The sequence below is a fragment of the Teleopsis dalmanni genome, chromosome 1, assembly GCF_002237135.1.
Source record: "Teleopsis dalmanni isolate 2A chromosome 1, ASM223713v2, whole genome shotgun sequence".
Lineage (NCBI taxonomy): Eukaryota > Metazoa > Arthropoda > Insecta > Diptera > Diopsidae > Teleopsis > Teleopsis dalmanni.
Window position 1 is genome coordinate 216,859,741 of NC_051846.1, and position 25,906 is coordinate 216,885,646.

General features: G+C 33.6%; 2 protein-coding genes across 2 annotated transcripts; both read right to left on the reverse strand.

The window, feature by feature from the left end:
- Positions 1-10,325: 10,325 nt before the first annotated feature.
- Positions 10,326-10,766, reverse strand: LOC119667278. Its single transcript, XM_038076568.1, has one exon. The coding sequence runs from the start codon at positions 10,764-10,766 to the stop codon at positions 10,326-10,328; it is 441 nt and encodes a 146-aa protein (XP_037932496.1).
- A 5,198-nt stretch (positions 10,767-15,964) lies between these two features.
- On the reverse strand, positions 15,965-16,928 carry LOC119667279. The gene is made up of 2 exons (XM_038076569.1): positions 16,107-16,928; positions 15,965-16,063 (listed from the first exon to the last, which is right to left on the reverse strand). Exons 1-2 carry the CDS (start codon positions 16,926-16,928, stop codon positions 15,965-15,967), a joined length of 921 nt encoding a protein of 306 aa, XP_037932497.1.
- Positions 16,929-25,906: the final 8,978 nt, after the last annotated feature.

The following is a 25,906-nucleotide window of genomic DNA, read 5'->3' on the forward strand; positions in this document are numbered from 1 at the left end:
CAGAGCAAGTTCATATAACCAAAATGTTCACTAAATTGAAATTTTTATTTCAATTTTATTTTTTTTTTAGTTTTGTGTCTAATTTTATTAATAAAAAATACTTTATATGAATATAATCTTTAATATGTAACTATAAATTACAAAAGTGATAACATTAAAAATAGAAAGTAGTTAAATTTTTAAACATAACACATCAGTCAATAAGACGAGTGATTTACTAAGAACAATTAATTTTTTCCGCCAAAAATCGATTTTACTCATCAATATAATCTCCTTCAATACAATCATTCCAACGCTTCTCTAACTTCTCGATGCCGTGCTTGTAGAAGGATTTCTCTTTTACCTTAAAACAGACTTCAGTTTCAGCAATTACTTCTTCATTTGAGATCAATTTCTTACCGGCGAGCATTTTTTTGAGATCAGCGAATAGCCAATAGTCGCGGGGGACCAGATTTGGACTATACGGTAAATGAAGAAGCAATTCGAAGTGTAATTCGTGCAATTTTGCCTCCGTATTTGATTGATTTGTGACATAGTGCATTGTCTTGGTGAAACAAATTTTTTTTTCTTCGCCATATGCGCCATACGGTCGTTTTTTCACAATTTCTGCTTTCAACTGATCTAGTAATGCCGTATAGTAGTTACTATTAATGGTTTTTCCCATAATCAATAAAGATTCTGCCATGTGCCATCTGATACCATCTGATTTATTAGGTGTAAACATGGCTAAACACTGCTCTGAATCATCTACACATTGTTGTTTTTGATCGACTGTGAATAAACGCGGCACCCATTTTGAAAAGAGCTTTCTCATGGTCAAATGTTCATGCATAATTGTAAACACACTGTCTTTTGATATCTTTACGGTACCAGCTATCTTATGCGATTTCAATATACGATCAGATATAACCAATTTCTGGACTTTTTTGATGTTTTCTGGAGTAACCACCTCAATTGGACGACCAGAACGTTCACCATCATCGGTGTCTGTACGACACCACGTTTAAATCCAGCAAACCAATAACAAATTATTTTTTTCGATGGAACAGAGTCCGGATAACAGTTTTGAAGCCATTGCTGAGCTTGTAAACTATTTTTTTTCATCAAGAAGCAATGATAAATTAATACACGAAATTGTTTTGAATCCATTGTTTTGAAAATAACAAAACGGCTGTCACAAGTTGTGACAATTCTTCACTACTATTAAATCTTTGGTCTCAAGATTGTCTTCTTCCCAAGCAATTACTTTATTGATTTCGTTGTTCAGTAGCATTTTCGTCTTCATCATTATTATCAATTTTATCATTCTCAATCATTCTAGATTAACACACCCTACATCATCTACTCTCATAATTTTTTCAGCCGTATATGTGCAGTCATTGCATATTTCAGCTAATAAAGTATTAACTACTTCTATGGGTGATACTATATCAGCAAGGTACTGCAGTCGTGAGCAGGAGTTAAGAATTTGTTTTTGCCTTTCACTATTATACACTGGCATTTAGCTATGTTCAGCCGCAGTTTTCGCTTAGTGAAATATTTGAGGAGGTGCACTAGGTCTATATTTAAAATACTGTTGGCATTTGAACACCTTGGTTTAGAAGCTAATAATAAGATATCGTCTGAATAAATAAGTATCTTAACATCACTATTTACCACACGAATGTCGGCCAGCATCACATTGTAGAGCAAAGGTCCTAGTAATGACCCCTGTGATACTCCCTCTCCAACTGATTTTAGAGCTGAACTTTCATCTAGGTATATGACAAAGAACTTCCTACTTTTAAGGTAGTCTAACACAACAGAGCACAGATGTCTATCAATACCAAATAGTTTGTACAACTTATAAACAATACCATCTATCCACGCAGTGTCGAATGCCTTTTCAAAGTCAAATGATACTGCAATGGTAGCCTTTCTTTTGTTCAGGTTACTAGTGATCGTATCAGAAAGCAAGGATAGCGCGTGCATGGTGGAGAGTTGACGCCTAAAACCGAATTGGAAATCTTGAAGTACATCAGTTCCTCTAGTAGGAACCGTTCATATAACTTGCTGATGTTAGACAAAAGCGATATGGGCCTATAGCTGCTTATGATCGTGGGGTCCTTGCCCTTCTTCAATAATGGAACAACCTTGGCTACTTTCCAGGAGTCTGGAAAATAACCAAGGTTGTACAACTGATTAAAAAGAATAGAAAGACACAGCCACAGCTACTTGTTAGTTTTTTTTAGTATAAAATTAGGAATGTTGTCAGGTCCATAGCTTTTTTTTGCTATTTAGCGATTTAATCATTAACCCTACATCTTCTGCAGAAATAAAGAGGAGTGATTTACTAACACGAGAGCTTCTAACTGTCCGCCCATCTGCCGTACTATCTCTATTAAACTGAGTTACTAGTACAGGGTTCCTAAGTAAATTGACCTCACCTGTGCACCAAATAGATAGTCTCCTAGCTCCTTATTTACATTATGTACCTTCTCAAAATAATCTGCTAAAGCATTAACCTTGTCTATACTATGTGTGAGTATATTTCCATTACATAGTTTGAGTGGAGGAATATCTTTAAATTTTCTTATGCCACACAACCCTTTAAGGTTTTGAAAAGTTCTGTTATTCATTTTTAAATTTTTGAAGCTGTTATTCCAGCGACTTTCCTCAATCCACTTGATGTGATTGGTAATGATGACATCTATATTGGCTACCATGGCTTTCAAAGTGTTATTTCTAGCCAGATCGACACAACTCCACATAGCTCTCCTTAGCCTCCTTTTTTCTTGGATAAACTATAAAACGTACTGCGGCAGATTTAATAATCCTCTGCTTCTGACCACCTGAGACGGGACCGCTTTTCTGATTGCATTGGAAATTACTACATTAATACCTTAATACCTGTTTACTGGAAGTATAAAGGGTATAATATGTCTATCAATCTCATTATTCAACACTTTGCAATTGATTTTATCATAATTATGTATAATTTTAGGAGCGGACAAAACTAGGTCCGAGGTTTCAATTACTAATTCAACTGCTTGGTTGCTCAGGCAACATCTCAAATACTTCTGTCCTCTAAGAGTGGCGCAGTATACACAAGCAGCTCAAAGTGCTTTGTCTCATAATTGCAAGATCAGCAATTAATGCTGTTGCGAATATGGTGTGACTTAAGAATAAGTGAATAATACTTTTCTCAAGTAGACCACACATGAAATGAGTAACGGATGTTATTGTTTATATTATTATGTATGCTACACAATGCTAAAAAACTGATCAGCTCCCCACTGGCTAATTTTTCTCCTTTATTGGGTTTATCAGACCGAATAATTTTGTACCCTCTGAAACTGAGCCTATGCTGGTAAGTGAGTTTAGTCTCAGCCACCAAAGCGATGTCCTGGGCTATGTTTTTGCAATAGTAAGTTAAAAAGGTGTCTCTTTCTATGGGAAACAATAGAATTTATATTGATGAATAATGTTTTCAATAACTTAGTCATGGATTCGTAAGCTAAGGAATAAATTAAACAGAACCTGAGACTTTTGTTGGTCGTTTTCTAACCTGTTGAAGGTGCTGGCGAAGTCACTGACTTTTTTTAGACACTGGCTAAAGTTACTACCAAATATTCGATTACATTCTACATCAATGCCTATAAAGGAAGATGCTTGGCTATTACGAGCAGAATCTGCCAACTTGATGTGAGACGACCTATTACTATTTAGAGCAGTAGAATAAAAAACTCCATTGGTGACCGCTGTTGGCGCATGACTAGTCACCGCAGTGGGACTAATGGGTTTAGAGGGAGGTAATGCCTTCTTTCGTTCGTACCTATTGATAATTTCCAGTCTTTTTGGACAGGTCTTAGCACTAGCTGCGTGCCCTATCTGGTTGCAATTGATGCATTTGAGTGGAACCCCTATCTGCTTAGTGAACTCCCCAGATACTGGGTCCTTCGTTACTACAATCTTATTGTTAGAACCTAATGGAGGTATCTTACAGTTCCCTGGACCATGAGATGCCCCGCATTTCACACAACGGTAAGGCATGTTGCAATTGCTTGCAACATGCATAAACCTCTGACAGTTACTACATTGAATGGGTCACTGCTTCTGAGCATCTTCGAACGTTATTCTACAATTAAGGAAATATTTGATGTTCTTGAACTCTTTAATATCGGACTGCCTGTCCAGTTGTGTCAGCCATCTAAAATTATTTAATTTATTAATTTTTAAAATATTTATATTTAACTTTAAATCGTTAAAATAGTCAGTAAGTTCTTGAACATCGTATGAAGGTGACAACTTATTAATTATTAGCGTGTACGGTTTCTCACTTATTGGTGTGAATGTGTAATAATTCAATTTTTTGTTTGCTAGCATGGTTTTTACTCTAGCAAAGTCTTCTAACGTACCGGTATTAATATGTGTCACATTCTTATTGACTATATTAACGTTGAATTTTTTATGTCCCAATAGTTGGGACAAACCATTAATAAGCTCTCTTTGAGCAACATTATAAACTATTAGTACAGGTGGAGAGCTATTGCGCTTACCAGTAACAGCCGGTTTAGACGTCTTGGCCGCTGCGTTCTGCTTCACCGTACCTCGGTCTGCCATCTTCTGCTTGCTTTTGAATGTTGAAGCTTTTATAGTTGGAAATTGTTGCTCGATAAGGATATTCGGCGGCTGATTATTAGTGCCTTCCACAAGCTTCATAGAATAAGTAGGATGATTGTTATTGTTTCCACAAATGGTTTCGTCATCGCAATCCCTTAACGCCTCATAAGTGCAGATGTCCATGTTATCATCAGTGGCATACATAGAATTGGCCGCGTAGTTGTTGGGCGGAACACCACACTCAGCCACCGTCGCGTCTTTACTGCTACCCATTTGGCTGCATGCAGTACTGGGGTTGCTTACTGATAACTGTTGGCTAGACTGCACGGGGCTGCCTCTTGTTAAATCACATGGTTCATCACCAAGATGATCATAATGTTTGCTGCATACGATTGCATGTTTGTGTTTGAGCATGGCATGCAGGTTCGCTACAGTTGATTTATAAGACACTATTTCAGATTGAAGCTGCTCAATCATTTTCTGCATACGAAAGAATTTTTCTTCATAGTCATCTTTAAATTCTGTGCTTGTTGAGCTGCTACCCTGTTTCTTCTTCCTCTTCTTTTTGCTTACCACTTTAGACATTTTAGCTGGAACTGCTTCAGTCTCATTGCTTGCCACGGTTGTAAAAGAATTGAAATACCTCATCAGATCTACTTCAAGTAGGTGCTCAATGGAGTAGTTGGCATCTAAGCTAGTTATAAACTGCTGAGCTGGTAGAGAGAAATTAGCTTGAGCTATCACTATTGCACTGGATATATTTTGGACTTGAATTCTATTATGTAGTGACTTAACAGTTCTAAGACCGATTTTTTTCTCATCTGGAAAGAAAACGAGTAATTGATTATTTGGTTCATCGGACTGCACAACTAATATGCTTAGATCAGCTCGTGTTGGTCGCCTTTTGCTGTTATCAGAATTAAAAGCTCTAATAAATTGTTCTAACGACTGGTTGCGCTCACCTGCAGAGACAGAGTAGCCTCGTTGGTGACAGAATTGATGTGCAGCAACACGTAGTCGCCACAGAATTGAAATTACTTCCTCATCGTCTTTCTCCATAGTACCATCAATATCCGCCACGTCTTAACGCGCAGAAATTAAAATTGTAGTTATAATTACAATGTGCAAAAGTAATTATAACACACAGCTGTAATATAAATCACACTATTCGGACACGTGTATTAGATTTTGTACATACACAGTAGAAAAGCAAATTAGCAATCGCTATTATAAATATTATAATTATAATGATTATTAAAAACAAGGTTTAAAAGAAAAACAAGCAAAAAAAAAAAACCGAAAAAAATATAATAATTTTAATCATGAATCGTTGCACGTTCTCATAAGCTCTCTATAATATATATATGTATATATATTTCAATCTTGTGTATCTTATCTATATGATTATGATTCATATTTTCTGATGTTGTTTTGTTGATTGGAGTTAGTGCCTGTTGGTACCATTACTCCCTTTTTTTTGTGAACATCTTAGTTATGTTCACTCGGTCAATCTGTTGTCTTCATTTTTAATACTTTAAATTGTCCTTAAAGTATTAGACTTCTTAGGTCGGCGTACCTGCCCTTTGTTCGGTGATATCCTCTGGGCGTTAACATCTTTAAAGTTGGATTTCTGTGATTGTCCACCTTCTGAAATAGTTTCAATGCTTTGTCCTTGATGTATTTCTTTACGGTTTCTACTTTCAGATCCTTATGTATGTCCGTGTTCCTGATGTATGAAGGGATATTGAGTATACGTCTTAGTGCCAGATTTTGTGCTATTTGTAGCTGGGCTATGTTAGTTTTTGCTGCTTTTCCGTACGCCACGCATCCGTATAAGAGGTTGGGACTTATTATCTGCTTGTAGATTAACATCTTGTTTTTGATGTTTAGTTTTTTCCTCATCATTGGTTGTAGTGATTTTAGCAGTCCGCTGCAAATCATTCTTTTTTCACGTATGTGAGGTTTCCAAGTAAATTTTTTGTCAAGTAAAATTCCTAGATATCTTACTTTTTCTTTCCATTCTATTTCCCTGTTGTTAACCCTTAGTTTTTGTGGATTTTGAAACTTCTTCCTTGTTATGAAAATCGCTTTTGTTTTTATGACGTTTATTTTGATTTTCCATTTTTTGAAGTATTTTTCCAGTTCCTCTATATATCCTTGCAGATTTCTTGTGATCTGTGTCTCCTTTTTGCTGGAATACATAATGCATGTATCATCGGCGTAAAGAGATAATTCGTTTCTCTGTGCTTTGGGAATATCCGCTGTATATAGATTATACAGTATTGGTGATAGGGGTGATCCTTGAGGGACTCCTGCCTCTATATTCTTTGTTGATGAGAAGTGATTATCCAACCTTACTGTGAATTTCCTATTTTGAAGGAAACTTCCGATGATCTTAATTAAATCCAATGCGATTTCTTGTCTTTGCATTTTGACTTTGTCACCTATTTCTAAAGTGTCCATAAAATCCTCCCATTTTTCGTTCTGGAACTCACTAATTTTTTTCCTTATTATATTTGTGAGTCTGTTGCCTTCCATTCTTGTTGCTGGATCTCCCGTTCTTTGCGCTCGTTTGCGTATCCTGTTTCTCCTGGTGATTAATTCTTTTATTGTCCTGGGTAAATCAAAGTATTTACGTGCTTTGATTTGTTGGGTCCTTGAGCTGGTGTTTTTAGCTGTTATAATCTTTTCATTTAAGAGGCTGATGCTCTCTTCTATATCTTCTGTATTCGTGTTGAATTGTTCCCCTTCTAATAGTTCTTTGAACTTTCTCCAGTCCGTTATTGTCTTCATTGGCATGGATATGTCAATGAAACAGTTATCGATTGTGAACACAACAGGTTTGTGATCTGATGACATTTCGTCTAAAACTTCAATATGTATATTGTAGTCAAAGTTTCTTGAGGCTCCTATATCGATGGTGTGTCCCCTTCCATGCTGTCCAAAATGTGTTGGTTCTTCTGGTACATGTAGTTGAATATTGTTGTTCAACATGTATGCATCTAGTTTCCTTCCTGCCTGATTCGAGCTGAAGTCTCCCCATGATTGGTGGTGTGCGTTTATGTCTCCTGCTAGAAAAGTTGCATTATCTTGTTCTAGCAGGGCATGAAAGTCTTCTATGAACTCCTTTGCTCTGGGAGGTCTGTAAACTGAAGATAGTGCAAAATCCATATTGTTGCATTTGATTTTAATTGAAGTTGTTTCTAGTGCTTCTAATTCTATTGTTGTAAGGTGATGGGGGGATTTCGTTTTTGATGACTATTGCGGTGCCACCCCCTCGGTTTTGTGTCCTATCCCTTCTGTATATTGTGTAGTTCGGAATCCTCCAATCCATTGAGGGTTTAAGAAACGTCTCCTGGAGAAGTGCCACGTCTATTTGATATTCTCTGAGGAGATGTCTGAATTCTCCTTTCTTGTTTAGAATGGAATTCGCATTCCATGTCAGGATTTTAATATGGCTTCTACTTTCCATTATGGATTTTGTTAGTCGCCATCATTGTGCTGAACATGGTTTGCATCATGTTCTGCATCATAGAGTTCATTTGTTCTTGCATTTTGACAAAGAACATTTCCATACTTGGAACTTGAGGGGTAGGTTTAAGATTATTTGTGCTGGTGTTTGTAGCTTCCGCGTAAGATTTTTTTGTACCCATTTGAGCACTTGGTCTTTGTGTGCTTTGGGTTGGGTTGGTTTTTATCCAGCTAGAGTTTTTAGGATTTTTAGGGCAGCCTCCATAACTAGCTGGGTGTTCTCCACCACAGTTAGTACATTTTGGCTTTTGCTCTTTTGGTCGTTTGCAGTCTTTTGTATGATGTTTTCCTGTGCATTTCACACATCTGGCAGTTGCTTTGCAATTAATGGCGGCATGTCCGAATTGCTGGCAGTTATGGCATTGGATTTGACCCTTTTTGGGTCTCTGTGCTTCAATTGTTACTTTTAGGTAACATAAACTTGTTATATTAAAAATATGTTTCTCCTCTTTAGGGAGACGGACTTTTAGAAGATTGGAGGTAGTGGCTCCAATCTTCATAAAATAGCATTCCTCGGGGTGGAAGCCTTGTGCTTCTAAATCCTCCTTTATTTCTTCTGGTGTCAGGCCTTTGAGACCACGAATTACTATATTTAATTGTTTTTCCTCCGGGAGGAAATAGGTGTGGTATTGGACTTTCGTTTCCGTCAAATACCGGGTTAGTTGTCTGTGGTCATTAACAGTTTCTGGATAGATTTGTATACCCAGGTGCACTCTTTTAGCGGATGTCATTTTAATCCCGCGGTTTTCCATTGCTCTGCGAATGGCATTCCACTGGCTAGGTTCCCTTAGAATGACAGGGACTGGTTTAACTGTTTTGGGCTCCTGATGGGATACTGGAGCCTGAATCGTGTCTTCTGCATTCTCCTCCTGAGGTGTCCTTTGCTCGTTTGTGGATGTATCCTTGAGCCTTTTCTTTTGAATTTTTTTTTGTCGTTTAGACACAACCACAGTCATTTCTGGGAATTCTTCGTTGTATTCCCGGTCTGAGTCAGACGACATTTGTTCATCAGACTCTGATAAAGTTTCTGTACTATCCGATCTTGTGGGTGATGGTGTATCCCGTCTATTAGATTTGGAAGGTGAAGGACTGTTTGTTTTACGCGATGGGGAAGGCGATGGAGAGTTCAATTTAGTCCGTTTATTGGACTTTTTTGGGGAGGTATTCAGATTATTAAGTTTTTCTGTGAGGGCTTGGATAGTTTTGTTAAGAGTGGCCCTCTCGGAAAAATAGAGTTTTTCCATCTCCTGCTTTGCGGCCCTTTCGGCCGCTAAGTCCTTCTGTAAGATATCGACCATGGTCGACAACTTATAATTTGTTCATTTAATGACTGTAAAGCTGAGTCCATTGAGAATTTATTTAATAATGGAGTTTTTAATATTTAATACTGAGAATGTTGATAATTATATATAATTGAAAATAAATAATAATATTATAAAGTAATAACGTAGTAATAAAAAATAACAATATAAATAGTTGTAAATAAGGATAAAATTTGGTGAGTAATATATTGAATTATTGTAACTTACTTTTAGTAATTGTATGTTTTTGTGTCCTAGAAAACGTCTCTTTTCTTATTTTATTTGTTAATTTATTTCTTGTTTTTTATTTATTTGTTAAATTAATTTTGATTTGATTTTTTTTTTTTTCTTTTAATACCTATTTATCAGGTATGCACAACACTTTTTTTTTATCACGGTTGGTTAATTAAGGTAACCAATTTTTCTTTTTTTTAAGACACCTTTTTTCTTTTATTATTTTTATTATCGTCACTTTCGATTTTTTTTTAATTATTTTCTTGTATGCAGGTATACACGACACTTGCCTGAAATTTTAGGATTTAATTTTTATCGTCTCTGGCGATTTTTCTCTTCATAAACACTTTTCAGGTATACACTACACTTCAGTTGCAGTTGCAATTCTTATTTTTTAAATTATTTTTGAATGTTTCTTCCGAGAATTTGAATTTAATCTTATTTTTTTTTATTACACTGTACTGTAGCTGTTTGCTTGCGCTTAAATTTTAAGACGAACCTTTCGTGTTCGAATTCAAATACTGAAACATATTTTCTAAACTAACTAAACTATTTATATATGCTCTGCAGTTCATGTTTCAACTATTCATATGTTCTAACTTCTTAAGCGTATGTATCCATTATAGTACTCCGCCCCTAGTGAAGTTATAGAGCGAACTATCTTTTTTGCACTTTCCAGTCTTTACACGGTCCGTTATAAGGATTTTGCTGTGGTTTTTTTACCGCATCACATCTAACAAATGAACATTTATTGAGTTCTGAATGGATAAACTCCTTTTGGTTTGAATTGTGAGTTGTAACAGCTGGTTGTAGATTATTCATGTTATTTCTGACATTATGCATCCATTCAGTTGTAGGAGGTATCTTACTATGCGTTTCGAATAAATCACCAGGAAGTTTGATTGTAGAACCGTAAACCATTTTTGCAATTGAAATGTTCTCATTTTGTAGAATCTTACATCTCAGTCCTAATAATACCAACGGTAGTGCTTCCACCCAGTTCTTCTTTTTGTGACATTTTAGAGCTGCTTTAAATGTTCTATGCCATCTTTCAATTAGACCATTCGATTGCGGATGATATGCTGTAGTATGAATCATTTTTATACCCAAGCGTTTTGTTAATTCGCGAAATAGTTGTTATTCAAACGTCTACCCTGATCAGAGACTACTTGGTTCGGCACTCCAAACCTTGAAATCCACGTTTGCATAAAAGCATTTGCGATTGATTCCGCTGTTATGTCTATAATAGGTATTACTTCTGGTCATCTTGAAAATCTATCAATACAGGTGAAAACAACATATCTGTAATCTTGAAATTCTGGTAGCGGATCTACTAACATATATCCATGTGAACGTTGCTAAATCGTTGAGCTGGAGGTTGAAAGGTATTAATTGGACTTTCTGTATAACGAGTCACCTTAGTCCGTTGATATTCCAAACAGTGTTTAGTCCACATTGCTACGTTCTTTTTTAATGTCGGCCAAATATATCGCTGCTTAATTAAATAGATTTTTGCCCTTACACCAGGATGTGATAATGCGTGTACAGCATCAAACACCGTTTTTTTAAATGAAAAAGTGATGTCACAATATAAAGCACAATCATTATCCGGCAATTTAATTAATTTTAATTTAAGGTCAGTAACGGCAGAGTTCAAAAAGTTTTCGCAATTCTCTTGTTGTTTTCGTCTGCTTGTTGTTCTTGATATAGTTGTTTTTAGTTGATAGGTGTTGGTGCGGCTATGGCTGTTACTCTAGATAGCGTTTTTGCAATGATATTATTCTTCCCTTGTATAAGTTAACAATTGTCCTTGTACAATTGTTATTTTATTCAATTTTTATTTCTTCTATAAAGACTTTATACAAAAATTAAACACAAATTTAGTTTAGCTCCTAATGAAGCGCTTTAATAAAACTGTTTTTTGATTTATTGATTATTTAGTACGGCACTTACTTCAGCATAAGAATGCAAAAAAAGACATATGATCTTATGCTGACGTAATGTCTAAAAGTCGATTACATATATTTATTATTATATTTTATTATTAATATTTTACAATTAGTATAATAAAATGGGTATAGACATATGATCTTATGCTGACGCAGTGTCTAAAAGTCGATTACATATATTTATTATTATATTTTATTATTAATATTTTACAATTAGTATAATAAAATGGCTATAATAACATTTATTTAAAAAGTGATCTATTTGCTGACTACTGGCGAATTTAAAGGTCTTAAATGTTTGCGTTGTTAACTTATATGCTAGATATTCGTAGTATACTGCGAAATGAAATCCAGATGTCTTAACTGTCTCGGTGACGCCTTTTGCGGTTTTTGTTTGAAAGCAAACAAAAATGTATGGTCAATAAAAATAGTAAACTGCCGACCTTCTAAAAAATATAAGAAGTGTTTTACTGCTGCATAAATCGCTAATAATTCCCTATCGTATGCACTGTATTTCATTTGTGTGTTCGTTCGTTTTTTCGAAAAATAAAAAACGGTTTCCACTCGCCGTCAATTTTTTGTTGTAGTACAGCTCCCAGCGTAGAATCTTATACATCAACTGTCAATGAGGTATGTTTTGGATAGCACAGAATGCATTAAATGCCTGCTGCTGTTCCTCAGTCCATGCGATGACTGTTTTATCAATTTTCACATTTCCTGTTGGTATGCTGTGCAATATTGCTTGAGGTTCTACCGCTTTTGGAATGAATTGTCTATAGAAATTCAATATACCCAAAAACATTTTTAAATCAAGTACTGTTTTTGATAATTGATAGTCCAATATGGCAGTAACTCTAGCATGAAGTGGTTGAATGCCATTGGAGGATACCTAGTATCCTAAAAATTCGACTTCACCAACCGCAAATGAACATTTTTCACTATTAATAGTTAATCCAAAGTTGCGTAAACGCTGCAGTACTTCTTTTAAGTGCTAAATATGTTCAGTTACACTTTTTGATGCAATAAATATTTTATATACAATATATAATAATAATTTACAATAATTTGTTATTATCTATACTCCAATAATTGAAAATTTCTCCATATTCCTTCTGCCTTTCTTTTTTTATATCAATTATTGTTATGATTAGATATTATGATTGTTATTATTATACTTATACTTTATCCACACACTATCTTTAACACTCAAACAAATGTATAACTTCCATAAAATATAATTAAACCACTTTATCATAAGACTCAATTATTATATAAAACTTCTACATTAATTTTAATATATGTCATCCAACACCATTAATATCATTAAATATATTATTGTTATCATATATTCTGTTTATATTTCCAAACTTATTGACTATAAGAACACAAGCACAAACCACATAAATATATAGCACCACCAAGCATCTGCATTTCATATGTATTAGATTTATTGATATTTCACAACTGCTCACCTTAATAACAACAATACCTCAATTTTACCATATTATATCCTCTATTGTAATCTTGGCAATTTTCCTCTATATATTTTACCAATATTTATTATTCTTCCAATATAGTTATAAATGTTATAAAAACTATTTAATTAAATTATTAAATCAATTAAATTATCAAATTAATTCAATTTAATTCAACTATCTTCACCAAATAAAACATGTGTATCCTGATGCAATAAATATGTCATCGATGCAGACATAAACGTATTGCAAACCTTGCATTAATTGATTCATATTTCTTTGGAAGGTAGGTGCAACATTGCATAACCCAAATGCCATTCTTGTGAATTCAAAATTTCCGAATGGTGTTGTGACAGCAGTTTTTTTTATATCTTCATTAGCTTCGGGAATGTGATGATATGCCTTGGTTATATCTAATTTACTAAATATTGTTTTGCCATCAAGAAAAGATCCAAAATCATGAATGTGTGGCACTACATATCTGTCGGGAATCGTTGTAGCATTAAGATTGTGATAACCACCACAGACTCTCCATTTACCATTAGCTTTGTTAAATATGTGAATTATACTTCACCAACTACTATTGGAAGTACTTTATAAATCTACAATTTTTCTGGAGATAGACGACGTGGTTTGCAAAACACTGGTGTCCCAGGAGTTGTTTCAATATGATGTTCGATATTGTGTTTGGTTTTGGCATGAAAGTTTAATTTTGTTAAATATGGGTTTAGAAAATATAGTCTTCACATGAAATAAAATACAACTGTATGCTGCGAGTGTGCATTTATTACTGCTTTTAACAAAAAAGAATAATTCAATAGTAAGTATAAAGTTAAAAAAAAAGAGATTAAAATATTAATTCATGATAAGAGATAAGAGATATTTATGATATTAAGGGATATTTTTTACATCCTGGGACCCGGCGAATCGCATATTAATTCAAGCGGATATAGTAGTTGAATAGGTCTTCTCATAATTTTCTGGTCTTTGAGTCTGACATCGCACGCTCTGACACGCCCATCTCGTCTAATGTAAGTAGCTACCACCACTGCCATTCGCCAAAGAAGTCTTGATTGATGTTCATCTTTGACCAATACTACATCGCCAATATTTATAGATTTTGTTGGTTTAGACTTATTAAGATGAATTGAGCGTAATTAGTTAAGTATTCGTCCTGCCATCGTTTTAAGTAACGCTTTAAAATATAAGTTCGTGATTACCACATTTTTGCTATAGTGCTGCCGTCAGACAAGAAATTTTCTTTGCTTAACACACCACATTCTCCCAAAAAATGTGCAGGTGTTAACGGCGCCAAATCGTTACAGTCAGTAGTAATATAGGTGAGTGGTCTTTGATTTACTACACTTTCTACTTCTGTTAGTAAAGTATCCATTTCATAAAAAGTCAGCCTTGCTTTCCCAATTGCTGCCTTTAAACAGTTTTTTACAGTTCGTACAAGCCGCTCCCAAAATCCACCCCACCACGCTGCACGTTCTGGAATAAACTTCCACTTAATGCCATTGGCTACAGCAAATTGGTTGATTCTGGTTTTCTCCATTAGTTGTTCAAGCTTTTGCACTTCCATACAACACTCTTTTAAAAGTTTTCGCATTGTCTGATATAATAATAGAGGGGGTGCCACGCCTTGCAATAAATTTTCTTAGTGCGTTTATACAGCTTTCAACAGTTAAATCTGCTACCAGATCCAAATGGATTCCTCTAGTTGCTGCACAGGTAAACAACATTATATACGCTTTTTTAAAATCATTTTTGTTGTCAGTAGAAGTTATATATAATGGACCAGCAAAGTCTATGCCAGTGGTTTCAAATGGTTTGGATACAGTGACCCGTTCGATAGGTAAATCCGTCCAGTTTTCAGATGCATTTTTCCCATGCAGCCTTTTGCAAATTATGCACCGCTGTACAACGCTTTTAATAAGTTGCCGGCCTTTAACAACCCAAAATCTCTTTCGAATCTTAGCTAAGGTAGCATTAATTCCACTGTGCATAAACTTTTGGTGCGCTTCCAAAACAATCAACTTAGATAAATATGACTCCTTTGGTAATATAATTGGATTGCTTAGATTTTCATACTCAGTCGTTGGTAAACGACAAGAAAGTTGCAGTAACCCATCTATTAAAACGGGATTCAATTGCAAAATTTTTAAATCCGCTCCAATTTTTTGTCCTTTCTTCAACGATATTATTTCTGACAAAAAATACTCACTTTGTGCACAACCAATCCAATAAACTTCCGCTTTATTTAATTCCTCTAGAGTCAAATCATCAATCTTCTCCAATTCAGAATTGATAGATTGCTGAATTCCTTTATTTTTTATATTCCTTAAAAATCGAAATACGTATGCGGTAACTCTTAACAATTTCCGTAAATTACTAAACTTTTGTATATCAGATATAGTTTCCTTAGATATATTGCAAACATTCTCTTCTTGAAGTACTTTTGTGATAAGAGTTGCGCTATCCTCAATTTTGCTTATATTCCATTCGTTGCTTTCCATGATAAGCCATGATGGACCCCATTTCCGTAATTCTGACTGCATCAATTGTTTGGCTTTTATACCACGAGTTAACAGATCTGCTGGATTACATTTGCCATCACAATGACGCCAGTCATATACATTTGTTAGTTTGTTAATTTCACTTACTTTTGAGCTGATATTTTGTTTTACTTGTTTACCGTCTCCAGTTATCCATTGCAGAGCTATACTTGAATCTGTCCACATGTTAATAGAAGAAAAATTTATGTTTAACTCAAGCTTTAAAAAATTTGCTAATTTGGCTGCAATAAGCGCGGCTGTTAGCTCTAACTTTGGTAAAGTGAGTTCGCTTTTATTTTTATTTTTAATAGGACTTACTCTGTTTTTAGAACATATAAAGCTTGTAAATAATTTGCCACTAGACAAAATTTCTCGTAGGTATGCAACAGCTCCGTATGCAATCGGGCTCGCATCTGCAAATACATGTAGTTGAATTGTTGACAAATTGGATCTTACCAGGCATCGACTAATAGTAAAATATTTTAAATTATGTAAATCATCACACCATTTATTAAAATCATTCGCTAAGCTTTCAGGTAAGGTAGAGTCCCAGTCTAAATTTTCTTTCCATATCCTCTGCAATAGTGTTTTGATTTTTACAGTAAACGGACTTAAAAATCCTAAGGGATCATAAACTCCAGCCATAATCTTTAATACATTGCGTTTAGTGGGTCTTAAATTCCGAGAAATCTCTATACAGTGATCTAAATTTATGAATAAATTATCTTCATAAATGTTCCATAAAACGCCAAGCACCTTTTGTATCCGATGCTGCTCTTCATTATTTTCTTCAAATTTTCGTCGTAAGTCTTCGCTGTTGGAGGTCCACTTCCGCAAATTAAAACCTCCTATTTTCATTATTTTCGTTGCAATGAGGTATAAATATTCAGCTTCTTGAACAGTTGATATACTAATTATTAAGTCGTCTACGTAAAATGAGTTTTTTAGTTTGTCACATATTAAACCATATTGCTCAACATTGCCTTGCAGATGTTGCTGCATTGTCGACGCTATCAAGAAAGGACTAGATGTTACACCAAAAGTTACCCTTGCCATTCGATAAGTTGCAATTTCCGCTGGTTTGTTATCATCTCTTAAATTTTTATACCAGAGGAAACGATGACTATCTCTATCATTCTGATTTAATGAAATTTGTAAAAATGCTTTTTCTATATCTGCACTCATTGCAATTTTGTGACAACGAAATCTTAGCAATATCGAAGTTAAATCTGCCAATAACTTCTCACCTGAATCAAGCATATCATTAAGTGATGCCATTCCTGGGTTACTTTGCTACGCGAAGGTCGCAATTCCCGGAGAGGGCCTTACAATAGATTTATTTAAATTACTAAGATCTAAGTATAAACGGATATTGCCATTTTGCTTAGTGACTAACACAATTGAACTAACTCACTCACCCACTCAGTTGGTTCAGTGACTTCAGTTATAGCTTTTAATTCTTTCATTCTATCTAACTCTTTTTTAAGTGGTTTGTACGATTGAGTCTAATAAAGTTACTTATGCGCGCACAGGCGATTTCTTGGTAGCACACGGGCTAATCTTAATAACCACAAACGTTAAAAAAAGACAACGATTTTAAACATGACCGCTTCGTTTGACTATCAACGAATAACTACTTTATTTTAAGTAAAATGCACGAAGGCTCGTGCTTGGCAGGGTTGCCATATGGCAAATAATTTACAGTTTTACATATAATGAAATTAAAATACATATTTGGTTTTTTGTTTACAATGTATTCTGAACATTCCGGGGGCCTTGAAAGGATCGCCTTTTAAGAGTCAAGGAGCAACGTCAGCTTATGTATGGATCGACGAAGAACTCCACCCTGAGTTTCAATATCCACGACTCTAATATATCTGTCCGATCCAACGTGTGTTGCTATTACTCAACCAGTTACCCACTTCTGTGGTGGCAAGTAATCCTCGTGAACGATGACTAAGTCATTTAATTTAATATTAGATTTGATGCTTGTTCAGCGATGACGTTGAATAAGTTCGCGTAGATATTCATTGGATCAAAATTGCTGTTTGACAGCGGCGATACGTTTCCAACGCTTTAAATGAGTGAGATCGTGATTGTCAACAATTGGCTCCGGCAACAAGTTAATTGGTGCTCCTATCAAGAAATGACCTGGTGTCAGCGCTTCTAGGTCGTTTGGATCGTTAGAGAGAGGCGAAATAGGATGTGAGTTCATAACAGCTTCGATTTCAATTAATGCTGTCATCAATTCTTCGATAGTCATCTTGACATTAGCCAGCGAACGAAATAAATATCCCTTGACACTTTTAACTGTTGCCTCCCAAAGACCACCAAAATGCGGAGACCTAGGTGGAATAAAGTTAAATTTTATGAAGTGATTCGCACAAAATTTTTCTGTGGTATTTTTGGTTCTTCTCACGCTCAGCAACAACCGCGGACATCAACAAAAATTCATATCACCTGTTGGATTGGGAAGGAAACCCGTACAAAACTTACATTTATATATATGTAGCTATCACATGATGGTGCTAACTAGGTTGCAGCAGCTTGCAACGTTAACTGTCAATAATGAAAATGTAACGTAAATGTATAAATCCCCTACATCATAAATAATATAATGCAGAAACTTTACACAAATACCCAATATGCAAAACATTCCGTAATAACACATTAGGCCCATAGGAGCATATATAATGATACTGACCTCCATAAAAGAAGGTATATCGTGTCGTGACATATATAATAAGACATCATCGACGTACTTCCACCAAGAATGCACTTTGTGCTTATGAAATAAAGCTGGAGTGTGGATCTCTATTTGGGAGTCGAGATGAATTGTTGCTAGGATTCCAGAGGCTGCACCTCCCTGTGGTAACCCTTCTGCCTGAATATAGCATTTATCTTCAAAGGTAAAATAGTTCCCAGTATTTAATATATACTCTAATGCCATATTAAGCATTGATATGGGTATGGGACATGATTCAAGAAACCAAGGCAAGCACATAAGATTTTTCAAGGTGCGCCATAGGGATGTTATATTGGTTCTTGGATACATGTCTCTTATGTCCATGGACACGAATACATAACCTGGTAAAGGCTGAAGCTGTAAGATATGCCCTGTTAAACAGCTCATATTGGTCAGATTGTGTGCGGACATGCGGTTTGACAAGGTCTTTTTTAACACATGATGTATTAACTGATGGAGTGGATGGATGTACCAACCTAGCGGACTGCAAATGGGCCTCATAGGTTGCTCCTTTTTGTGTAATTTCACGGTGCCATATAGATATGGTAAGGTAGGACTGGATATTGTTAACATTTGTTGCAAGCTTATTAGTATAGACTTTGGAAATGAAGACGGTTCCTGTCGATGCCATCTAATAAGTGGCTTAACTATTCTTCGATATTTTGCAGCTAAGCAATTAAACAAGGCTCGTTGGTTTTCTGTATACAAAATGTAGGATCCTATCTCTAGGTTATGGTTTATACACACATGCATCTTCTGTATATATTCAGATTTTTTCATCAAGCATGTAGACTGGCCTTTATCTGCTTGTATTATTATCAAATCTTTTTGTGATTGTAAATATTCGGAGGTAAACTTATACAACTGAAATAATATTTGTTGAGTTTGCTGAGGTTCTTGATAATGTTCCATGGCTTTTAAAAATTCAGTATAATGCAGCTGCATCTCTAAGGGACTTTGGTAGTTTAAATTTATAAATTGATTCTGATATATTTCATTATAGCTATCCAATGCTACGTAATAGTCCTCTATAGTAGGTGTTTTGATAGGGCTATACTTTGGGCCGAAGCTCAATAATATTTGCACTTCCTTTGGTACCTGGCGACCACTTAGGTTATGAAACCCACCAGGTATCATTTTTGGATACAATGTTGAAAAAAGTACATTTTGAGGTAACCGACCGCCATAAAAGTTACATGGATTTGTTTCATTTAAATTAACATTATATGTACTCAATTGCATGTCCGGGGTTTCAATTAGAGCAGTTGAGGTAGACAATATAGTTTCAGAAGTAGGTTTGGAGATAGCTGGTGATTTGTCTTGATTTGGTGTTAAAAGATCTAAGTTAAGGAGAATAATATATTCAATCAATTAAAGTTGGATATGACTTATATATAAAGTTATGGGGATATTTAATTTGTAGTGTTTTATTGGTTGAACATATAATAGATAAAATCGATCCTTAACCATTACAATAGATAAAATCGATCCCTAACCATTAAATTATTTTAATACATTACAATTTGAACTAATATATATATATATCTCGGGTTTTATTGGTGTTCATTAGAGGGTTGGAAGTCATAACGTTGTTCATTGTCTCTGTCAAATCTATAACCACATGCTCATTGCTTAAATTCTGATTAGTATTATCTACAGCCTGTATTATTGGGGATGTATGTTCTTCATCCATATGTACAATAATTGGTACTGAATCCACATTTGGACCTAATGCGGTTGGGGTAGCTAAATTATTAATTATTAATCATGAACAATATGTTTAATTAATCACACTTACTTTCGATATTCGATATATTAATTATTTGGTCGATAGCAAGTGAATCATGATGTTGACGGGTTTGATTTACATCCAGTTGTAAGTTTGGTATATTTGTAGTATAACACATTGGCCCTGTTATTCGATCACTAATTTGATTTTGACCTATGTTTGCACCGCAATTTTCACTAATTAAATCAGCTTTGGTTCTGGTTTCCATTTGTTCTTGGACTGGGCTGGGAACCATTAGTACTTGGGAATTTGATTTTATAGTTTAGGCAAAATTAATCATTGAACATAAACTTGGATCCTGAGTAGTGGTTGGTGAATTTGGAAAGGCTAAATAGGAAATTATTGTAAATGTATAATAAATATGTAAACTTGTTATATTTACAAATTATAGTTGATGAAGGATTCTCCGTCATGATTTCAGGTTTAGAATTAGGTCCCATACTCTGCATACTGAAATTAGATTCTATATCATGCATTAAAGAGGCAAAGGTTAAATCATCAGTTGAATCATCCATAAGAGACCTATGTTAGATTTGTTAAATACATTGGCTTCATGGACAACATTAATGTATAATGTATATTTATAATTTAATTTAACTTTGAATTTTCATTCTTAAGGGTAACTTACGTTAAAGAGATATGAGTTAAATCATCTGTAGATACATCCATAAGAGACCTGAGTAAAAAATAAAAAATAAAAAATAAAAATAAAATTTGTTAAGAGTTCAGTTCAAATAACATTAAAAAAACAGTACTTAAGTTTATATTTAGCTTTGAAAGAATTGAATTTTAAGGATTTAATGACTTGGTTTAATTATTAATTGGTAAAAAAGTAAATATTATTAATTGCACATTTTGTTGAGAGATCTCAGTTAAAATAAGTGTACTTGTACTATTTACGTATACGTACATGATTTGGTTTGACATTGATGTTCGTAAAGAATAAATTATAATAGTTGCAAAGCGGTATGACACACATGAATTATATGATGCTTGTTTGGTAAACAAAGAATTTCCTATTTATAAATTTATATAGTTTATAGAAAATTTCAAATAATTCTGTATATAACACTATTTCACACTTTGTATCACTTAATAGATAATTGAAGAATATTATTAATAACCAATATAATATTTTATAATTTGTGCCGGTGCAAATTGCATATATTGGTCACTTTGATAGGTTTTGTTGTTGTCTAAGATGTATAATTGATGGGGAAACATATGTTGAGGCCACAATATAGTTTTAGAAGAAATCTGTAATTTTGAGGAATAATAGTTAATTTAATTTAATTTTTAAATCAACATTTAATTTGGGAACTTAATTTGATTTAAGATTTATGGTTTTAGGATTGTAGTGAATTTGAATATATATGCAAGAACTGCATCACGCACAATTTCTTTATTAGTATTTGTTGTGTTTGGTATTTTCACTTATAACTTCAATAGTTTCTCACATAGGAATATTTGATGTCACATATGGTTTTATTTGCTGAAATTTATTGTGTTTAACATTTCACATATAGCTTCAATAGTTTCTCGCATAAGTATGTTTGATAAAAATAAAATTCAATATGCACCACGTCTTTACAGATCAAAAGCTTTTTTATAATAACAATTTTGGCGGAGTATGCCAATTTATTGTAATTTAGTACATGTACTAAAGTTGGTAGGAATGTCTAAAACGTAATAGTTTTTAGTGTCTATTAATAATGCTATAATTTAATTTCAAGATGAATAAATGTTTGGATATGGAGTTTGATTTAATTGTATTTATATGATTATTTAAATGGATAAAGCAAGTTTATACCTTAATTAATTGCAAATTAAAGTATTTAGTTTGTTGACGATATGTAAAATATGGTTTAGTTTAGTCAATTTACAAAAGTAAAATTCAAGGTTGATGTCAATAATAGGTTTGGATAATAGGTTTGAACAAGGAAGGAACAATAAATAAATGTAAAGAATGAAGCAAATATCACAAGATGACTCTAATTTTAATTTATATTAAAATTTAGGAATTTACATTGTTCGCGTTGTGTAATTATTAATGTTTAACATTAAATATGAGTTTAATATTAAAAATTGGTCTAATATTTAAGATCATAATGGATTCCTTTATATTAAATGTGCAATTTACATTAATATACAATATTGGGTTGTACTAATAGGAATAATTAGTCAGACTATGTTTTGACAATTGTGAAGTATGTGAGGATAGAATGATTACGGGAAATGTTCGTAGTCTCCATTCCATTTTGTTTGTGTTATGGTTTATGATTCCATTTTTGGTATAGTATTGCAAGTGGAGTAAAACTAGTCATTTGTTATTCCTTAATATTTGAAGAATGTGCAATAATATTTGGTGCATATGTAAAGAAATTCATGTGTTGAGTGTAATAAAGTATATGTATTGATTAATGTGAGGATTTCAATAACCGCAATATTGTGAAATGGAGGTTAAGGAGCCGCATACTAAGATAAGATGTAATTTATAATTTACAATTATTTGATAGAATTTATTACAAGCATACATTTGATATTAATGGATTTTAATAGATTTAATACAATTATTTCTGACACCAACTATAAGTGGTTTAAGATGTGTAATATGTGACAATTGTTCACGTAGTATTATTTTGGTAAGGCATTGCATATTTGTTTTAATTTAAATAATTTATTATCATGTGCATTGCCTAACATTAATTTATTTAAATTTAAGGATTTCATATAGTTGTTTATTATTTAATATTTATTAATTTTATTATTTATTAATAATTCAAATATAGCATTTTTAAAAAAACAATAACACACGACATATTAAGTTTTATCCATTCTGATGAGTCCGGTTGGTGACCGGATGAAACGCGTCAATGGAAACCATAACAATAGTTGACTTTGTTGGTTGCATCAACACTTAGATGATCTATTGTAGACTGTTTTGGACGGTTTTGTAGTGGACATGGACATAGATTTTATATGCATTATATTATTTATGATGTAGGGATTTATACATTTACGTTACATTTTCATATTTGCTGTTCGTTACAATGCTTCTCCTTTCTCTTACGGTCTATACTCAACTCTCTTCTATATAAACTCACCATCCCCTTTCTCTTTGCTTAACTCGAATTGTGGTGAGTATTTGCTGTGTTTGGTATACCCTTGTGTCAATACATTTATTACGTATAATATAGTTTATTTAGTTTAGTTTAAAAAAAAAATTTTCTTTCTTTAAATATTTTTTCTTTCCTAACATACCTATAGGCTACCATAACACATTGTAACGACACAAATTCACACAGTAAATTTCTGTGGTACATATCGCAAGAACAAGCGAAAAAGAAAATCTGTGTGTCAACTAATTACTACCGCTACACATAATATAGATAAAAATCACTCACGTGAAGAAAATTTAAATGGATTTAGCTAAAAAATATGAAATTGAATTAAAATGTTTATTTATAAATCACATGGACATTACCTGCGATTCTCGGTTCCAACGTGCCGCGGGCATCGATACATGCAATGTGCAGAACCTAAAATATTCGGAAAAAAATGATAGTCCAGAAATTTTGCAGCATAATGGCAAGCAATGCCTTCGGGCCTGCGTGAAAATTTTGCATATGAAGATGACGAACTAGAGTATTGACGAATTGGCAATCCTTTGGCAATAGAAAGGGATGCTTGCGGTCTTCCGGTATATCTGCATGTTTTAGGCGTCCACCAACGTGGATTAACCGAAACGACCCGACAGTTTGTATGAATAAACCAAGAGTTTTCAAAGAAGATTTAATGTCAAAGTTTTTATCAATAGCTTTGAATTCGATCGCGAAATGTTGTTGTATATTGTAAATGATGCAATGAAGGGCACGCATTCGTTCAGCCGCTAGCCAACTAACGACATTTAAGACTTTTTTATAGCAACTCGTTCGCTCAGTGAATAACAGTACAGCATTATCTATTTGATTGCAATGTAGTGCCGTCTTCCGAATAGCGTCATTTACTTCAGCATTGTTGCGTTTAAACAATTGCATTGCAGGCCAGTGTGAGAATTCTGGACCTGAGAACCAAATTGAGATTGCAAGATTGTCTACAGAGCATCCACGTGATATAATGTCTGCAGGATTGCACGATGTTGGCACATGTCTCCATATGCAGTTTCTGGTCACTTGTTAAATTTCCGAAATTCGATTTCCGACGAATATGGTAAGAGTAGATGAATGCATCATTAACCAAAGTAAAACTACTGAAGAATCTGTCCAAAGAAATGATTTGACGTTATAGTTTGCAAACTCTGACATAATTTTCTCAAAAAGCTTAGCTAGTAAGTGTGCGCTACACAATTTCAATTGAGGTATAGTCCTCTTTTTTGTTGGAGCTACTATACTTTTAGCTGTCAACAGATTAATGAAAATAATCATATTAATCGACTACGCGAACGTATATGCAGCAACCATATGCTCTAATAGACGCATCGCAAAACCCATGTAATTCAATGTTGTTTAAATTTGGACGTAGCACGTATCTGGGTACGCGTACCTTGTGTAAATTATTGAGGTCGTTGGGTAAATACGTATTTGATTCTTTTGTTGCTTTGGGTAGCTCTGTTTCATTTAGTTTTCGGTAGTCTATTACTATCCTCCAACCTTGTTTGTTTGAACTATCTAATTTTTTTGGTACAATCCAAATGGGTGAATTGTAGGATGAAGAGCTGGGTCTTATTATTTTTTGATTGAGTATGTCATTTATTTGGGATTCAATTTCCTCATTGTGAGCTTTTGGATATCTATAAGACCTAGAATAAATAGTGTCCTCGTGTTTTGTCTTAATTTTATGTTTTATTTGATTTGTAAACGTAAGACTGTTTCCTTCTTCATATTGAATGTTTTTATATTTATTTAATAAATTTGAAATACTGTTATATTCTTTATTATTTAAGTGATCTAAGCGAAATTTCATTTTGTCTTCAGATAAATTGATATTATTCGTTTTTAGATTGTTTATATAATTAATTTCTTCTTCAGTTATCTCATTTTCTTTTTTTTATTATTCTCCAACTTTTGCATTTGCATATTTTAATATATCTGATCCTATGAACCATTGCAATCTTTTGAAAAGGAGACTAGGAAAAATGATAAATTTTGTCCTGTGTCCCTTAATTCATTAGTAATTATTATCTGATCCATATTTATTTTTCCGTTAATGGTTCTAATTTTTTAGGTTTTACTGTTATTGATTTCGTTTTAAATGTATTTGGGTTTACCAAACTTACTGATGAACCAGTATCTATTAAAAATTATTTATTCTGATATATGGTATTTCTGATCCGAGGCTTCTTCCTGAAAATTAACTTCCATTGGTTCAGGTATTCCATATTTCCATATTGTTGAAGGTGTCCAAAGTTATTATTTTGATTATAGTATTTATTATTATTTTGTTGTGGATATTTAAAATTGTTATTCTGATTATAGAGTTTGTTATTATTTGATTGAGGAATATACAATTGATTTTTATTATATTGATTAAAGTTTCTATTGTGAAATTGTGGGTAAGGCTTTCTCTGCACATTGCTATTATTATGTTGTTGATTATTTCGATAAATTAATTGGGGTAATTTATTGTTATTTTGTCTATTAAATTGGGTGTTATATTTGTTTGACCTAATCTGGCTATAATAATTATGTGTTTGTCTGTCAGTTAGATTCATTTTTGATTCGG